This window comes from Macrobrachium nipponense, chromosome 25, assembly GCF_015104395.2.
Source record: "Macrobrachium nipponense isolate FS-2020 chromosome 25, ASM1510439v2, whole genome shotgun sequence".
Lineage (NCBI taxonomy): Eukaryota > Metazoa > Arthropoda > Malacostraca > Decapoda > Palaemonidae > Macrobrachium > Macrobrachium nipponense.
Window position 1 is genome coordinate 63,569,096 of NC_087214.1, and position 6,243 is coordinate 63,575,338.

General features: G+C 37.5%; 1 protein-coding gene across 7 annotated transcripts in view; it reads left to right on the forward strand.

The window, feature by feature from the left end:
- LOC135199457 (monocarboxylate transporter 10-like) overlaps positions 1–6,243 on the forward strand; it is a 110,702-nt gene that overhangs the window by 5,133 nt on the left and 99,326 nt on the right. For all 7 annotated transcript variants that reach the window (XM_064227531.1, XM_064227526.1, XM_064227529.1 and 4 more), the window contains exon 2: positions 74–833. In XM_064227531.1, coding sequence (XP_064083601.1) covers positions 416–833 — 418 coding nt within the window. In that variant the 5' untranslated portion in view covers positions 74–415. The remainder of the gene's footprint in view (positions 1–73; positions 834–6,243) is intronic.

The window sequence follows — 6,243 nt, forward strand, 5'->3', positions numbered from 1 at the left end:
TAATCGGCAATCGCCATATTCATTTTTGGTTTAAATGGGGAGAAATGTAATAAATTTGTTTTTTGTTTTTCAGGTGATGTTGTAACTTCATGACAACCCCCAGTTAAAAAGAAAAGCAGACATTTGGGTATTCGTATGCAGTTAAAGTGAACATTTTTATTGACTGAAATTTTTGGTTTCCTATTAATTAAAGAAAATCACCAGAAAGCTGTAGGTCGAATACCGAGATTGTGTATGCCTGTTTCAAGTTGAAATTGTTGTAGTGGTCATACAAAATATTGTATCTATGTACTACTGTTATACAACTTGTTGGACTTATTAAAAACAAGATCATTTTTTAATGTGCCAGTGAATAATGGTTTAACGTAATCTTTATCATTTCGTTACGGGACGTTGAACATTTTAAGAATTGACGATGGTGGTTACTGGTGAGAATGATCAACCTCTGGTTGAGGAGGAGGGCGCACACGCCATTGTGACTCCATCGAAAAGCACTCCTCCACCGGAATATGCACCGCCCGAGTATACAGAGCCCCTCCCCAATGCTGAAGCTGAAACTGAAGCTTCAGCAGTTGAAAATGGGCACATCCAGATGATGGAAGCAGAGGAACCCACTCTGGCCGAGAAGGTGGCGATGCAGAACTATGACGTTCCCGCCCACGTGCTCGCGTTTGTACCCCCCGACGGAGGATGCCGCGCGTGGCTTGTCATGATTGCCTCTTTTGCATGTAATGGCATCATTTTTGGTACTATCAACTCCAGTGGCCTTCTCTTTGAGAAGCTTCTTCAGAAACTGAAGGACGATGGTGTGGAGAATGCAGCTTTCAAGGCATGTAAGTACAATGAAAGGATCTCTGCCTTTGCTGATCTGTATACTACACACTGTATCTTGATATATTTTTTTCTGTATGCACATGAACTTTTTTGGTTAGCAGTATAATGCACATTATAGAGTGATGTTTCAAGAAGACAGGTTGCTACAAATGAAAGGTGAAGTTTTTTAACGTACACATTTGAAAATACTTGCAAACTGTTCAAACATACAATGTTAGATGCAAATATATTATAGCTTATCCTCTACACAATTTACAAATTTATAGTAGGTATATAACATTAAAAGGTGAATAATGTATGTGTATAGAAGGTGTAGACTCTGGAATTTTATAATATATAATGGGATCTGGGAGTGGCTTGTTGGGTTAGGCAAATGGCATTGAATTGATGCTATGCGATTAGATAAATTAAGAGTACGTAGTGGTAGCTATTCGATGTCACTCAATATTTTACTCTAATTCAGTTGTTGTAGGTTTTTTTTATCTTAATTTGTTTTTTGGAATTCTCCATTTGTTTAATTTATAAAGAATTTTTGTGGTGTAGCGACAGTCATACAGTCATAGGATCACGTCAATAGGTTGTATCCAGTCATATTCTCTCAAACTGGGATTTGATTAAAGCTATAAATTGTAAATATCCCAAGGTTCCATTTTGTTTTTGATGATAGTTATTAGCATGCAAAACTACAGCCTGTTTGTGGGATATGTTTATAATTCCTATTGGCAATCAGAATGGAACTTGTAAGAAACGGGGTTGTGATGAAGAAAGGGTACCAAGACAACTTTATTAGATGGCCATTTTGTCGAGATTAAGAATAACAGATAGACTTGTTGAGTGGGTGATAGTATACGTACTGTATCATAACAATCCACATTGAAGAGAGCAGCAGGTATATCAGAAGAATCTGAGATAAATGTTGGTGCACAGCAAGGATTAGTAGTACAGAGCCCTTAGTGTTTTAGAGGCTACCAATGAGTAGGGAAAAGGGAAGCAATTGAGGGGTACTGTGTTCAAACGACCAAGTGTTGTAATCAAAATCAGAGGAAGAACAACATTTATTTTTAATTTAAAAATTTTTAGTTTTGGAATTCTTTTTCTGAAAAAGTGACAGAGTGGAATGGAAAGGAAGCAAACTCGAACTATAATAAAGCTATGATTATAATATTATAGTGATGTTCTAAAAAGAAAGCAAAAATGAAGATAGGTGGGAGGGTGGCATTGTGGAGACTACAGGGAAGTTGTTTGGGGGGGAGGAGATTTCAGTCCTATGCATCAAATATAACAGATATCATCAGCCTCTGATGAGGTAGAACATCTCTGTAACTTGGTGGCATTGTGGATTGTGAAGTTGATTATGTTATGGCGATTTGGGAAGTATAGCAGTCAGTGTGAGACTTAGTAAGGTCGAAACCCAGCGAGATTATGAAAGAAAGACCGTACTACATGAAAAGTTTAAAAGGAACAAGGAAACCAGACGAAAGTTTACTATAGTTGATTCACATCAAGCGTGCATCTGATGTCTAGGCCAGTCCCTTATGACGCTACTGATTGGCTGTTGATGAGCCAATCACAGGGTTGGAAACTCTCCTCAGTCTCTCTCTCGAGAGTTCACATAGACAGGATGTATGTTCCATCTCTCCTGAGGGATACAGCTTTCAAAAGTATCCCTCAGGAGAGGTGGAACATACATCCTGCCTATGTGAACAATCTCAAGAGACTGAGGGTTTCCAGCCCTGTGATTGGCTCATCAACTGCCAATCAGGAGCGTCGTAAGGGACTGGCCTAGACATCAGATGCACGCTTGATGTGAATCTACTGTAGTTAGAAGAGCAGAGAAAACGCAGCTTTATAAAGTATTACCATACAAGTATGTGTCAATGTATAAAGTCATTCTCAAGCCTCGTCTTCAAGAGAAAAGCGAGAGATCGTGTTGTAAGAATTACCTAGTGATTCAGTTGTGAGTCAACATGGGATCCGAGAGAGAGAGAGAGAGAGAGAGAGAGAGAGAGAGAGAGAGAGCAGATTGAAACATCTGCCATCACTTCATCCACTTGACCGTCAAAGATACGCATTGATAAAGCCAAATAGATAGATACACTCTTCCTCAAGAGGACAGTTTGAGGAGGACATTGTGATGCAGAGCTTCTAGGCTAAGTCAGCTCTCTCTCTCTCTCTCTCTCTCTCTCTCTCTCTCTCTCTCTCTCTCTCTCTCTCTCTCCAAGCCCTGGTAAATATTACGTTTGTGAAATTATCTTGCATTATATAATATATATATATATAATATATATATATATATATATATATATATATATAATGCAAGATAATTTCACAAACGTAATATTTACCAGGGCTAGACGAGAGAGAGAGAGAGCTGACTTAGCCTAGAAGCTCTGCATCACAATGTCCTCCTCAAACTGTTCTCTTGAGGAAGAGTGTATCTATCTATTTGGCTTTATCAATATGTATATGTATATATATACACATACACATACATATACATATATTTAAAAATCACTTATAGTGAGTTTTAATAGCTCCGGCCCGAGGAGAATAAAGAACGAAAAAAAGAAGAAGTGTTGCTTGACAACCTAAATCTTGAAGCCTCTATAATCAAACTTAAGGATTGGAGATAAATATAAATATATATACTTTGTCACTTTCACCGCATGTACCGTAACACCTCTCCCTCTTTCCCTCTCTCCCTTCTCCTCACCCCACCCCACCACGAACAGCCAGGAAGATAAACTTATCAGGTTATAGATAGTGGAGGTGTTTACGCTGCTGCTTTTGACAATTATTCGCCAAGATTAAAAAAAAAGAAGGCGCTGGATAAGATTATGAGACGTGCTTAGTGGAGGCCGCCATTATACGCTTTTAAGAAAAAATAGTACAAAGGTGTCTTTATCTTGGAGAGTGTTGATTAATCAAAAATGACAAGATCATAAGAGTCTCCTTGGTTGAATTTTCGTTTATGATAAGTCTCGGTGACTTTAGACTAAAGAGAGTCTTACTGTTATGCTTTACAGGGCCGGGTGTGATTGGGTACTGTTGGAAATGGCATTTTGAGTTTAGAATTTAGGCCTATGCCAGTAGGACTCTTTAAGCCTAGGACGGTGGGACCAACGAGGTCATTGAACGCTGGAAATAATGTTGAAAGGTTGGAGGCAGACTAAGACGAGAGAAAGAGGGATATATGAACGGAGGTACAGTGAAAGAAACGAAAGGGGTTGCAGCCATGGCTTCCAAAGGGACGATGCAAAGGAACCTTTAAGTTAATTCCTACAGTGCACTACGGGAGGTATACTGAAGGCGCTACCCCCCCTAATGCAGGTTGAGTATTATTAATCACTCAGGCATGAGGTTGACCTCTAGTTAGTGATGACTTGAGACTCGGTTTTGAAGGAAGGAATATCGTAGACTCAGTGGTTAATAAGTCTTTATTTTTTGTGTTAGTCTCATAGTATTTTAGACTCGCAGCGTTCGAATTAACTTTGTAGGCTCATAACCTTTGTTGAATGAGCCTTGTCTTTTTATGATTTCCTTTCTTCAGTCTTTGCTGTCCAGCTTCTCTAACTATTTAATGTGACTGCAGGGTTTTCTGCAAGTTCTAGGTTGCAATCTTTGTAGACTTCATTTGTTTTATTTACCGGATGGCTTCAAAGCTTGCTTGGCCAACCACTCCGACTCCACAATTGACTTAAGAGTTTTGGGTGGTACCAAACGTCTCAAAGTCCTGGAGTTCTTGATTGGTTGTTATTAGTTTGAATAATAATAATTATATATACATATACATATATATTAAGTTTTAGTCAGAGATGTACGTTAAATTCGTTGTATGGCCTAAAATCACGTAACACCGGTTATTAACCGCAACCATAGATAGATAGATATATAGATAGATAGACAGACAGACAAACGGGTGGATATTGCGTCCCGTGTTCTGAACAGGTTTATCACGTGTTACGTGAAGCTTGTGGTATGGTTGAGAGGGGGACGGTGGTGGGGGGGGGGGTGTTAAGGGGAAGGAAGGGAGCGTTATGTAACACACGTCCATACGCACGGGATAGGATTTCGCTATTTTGATATTGATGGGCGATACTTGAATCCTTCATTTGATATGCAATACGCTTTTGAGAGAGGGAATCAATGTCTCTCTCTCTCTGTATGTGAATATATATACAGAGAGAGAGAGAAAGAGAGAGAATGTGTTACACACACGCATAAAAAGGTAGGTTACTGCAATACTTCGTTATATATTGTTGCAAAATATCAAAGCATGTTGTTGGTTTTATATGTGTTCTCGCCCAGATTGTTCTATTTCGAGTTCGTCGTATATCAAGTTGTTATTATTATTATTTTTTTATTATTATTATTATTATTATTATTATTATTTATTATTATTATAGGTAGTAAGTAGTGTAGTAGTAGTAGTAGTAGTAGTAGTAGTAGTACTGGCTGCAAATGACAAAGTTTACGATGCACTCGGAGGCCAATGCAAAGTGAAGACTTACCACGTTCGGAATATTACTTGCTGACCCACAAGGAAACTTGTCAGCTGATGATCCGTCACTCCCGGAACCTGACTGTTTTTTCGTCTTGTCGTTTTTTTTTTTTTTCGTTTTTTTCTGTTTTGTTTGTTTGCCTCTTTCCTCAACGAATTACCCAATGGATTTTGATGAGGTCTTGCTGCCGATATTTTGTTAGGGAGTTCTGGGGGGTGGTTTCTTTAGGATCCGGTGCTGTTTTCATAAAATTAGTCCGTTTTCGTAAAATTGGTCTTTTCATAAATTCATACCGTTTTCATACATTTAGTGATTTTATAATTGGGGTCCGTTTTCATAATTTTTTTATGTTTTCATAGACTTAGAACGTTTTCATAAATTTGGAGTTTTCATAACTTTAGTCTGTGTTCATAAATTTGTTTTCATAAATTTAGCGGTTTCATAAATTTTGGTGTTTTCATAAATTTGGCGTTTCCGTTTTTGTAAATGTGTTTTCATAAATTTAGTCCGTCTTCCTAAACTTGGTTGTTTTCTAATAAATTTAAGTTTATATAATTTGGTTCTGTTTTCATGAATTTAGTCTCTTATCATAAATCATATATATATATATATATATATATATATATATATATATATATATATATATATATATATATAGTCGTAAAGCTGGAGGAAGCGCTTTCGTATGTTTCTCACACCTCCTCAGGGTCAAGTGATACAAAAATTCATTATTTGTAACAAAGACACCTCTGTGGCAGCAATACATAAACCAAACATGAAGAGAGCTTCCTAACAGCATTAAATACCTTAGCACCTTCTATAAACTTTACCTTAGAAACAGAAGTAGATAACAAGTTGGCGTTTTTAGATGTTTTAATTGTGAGGAATGATAGAAATTTTAGATTTC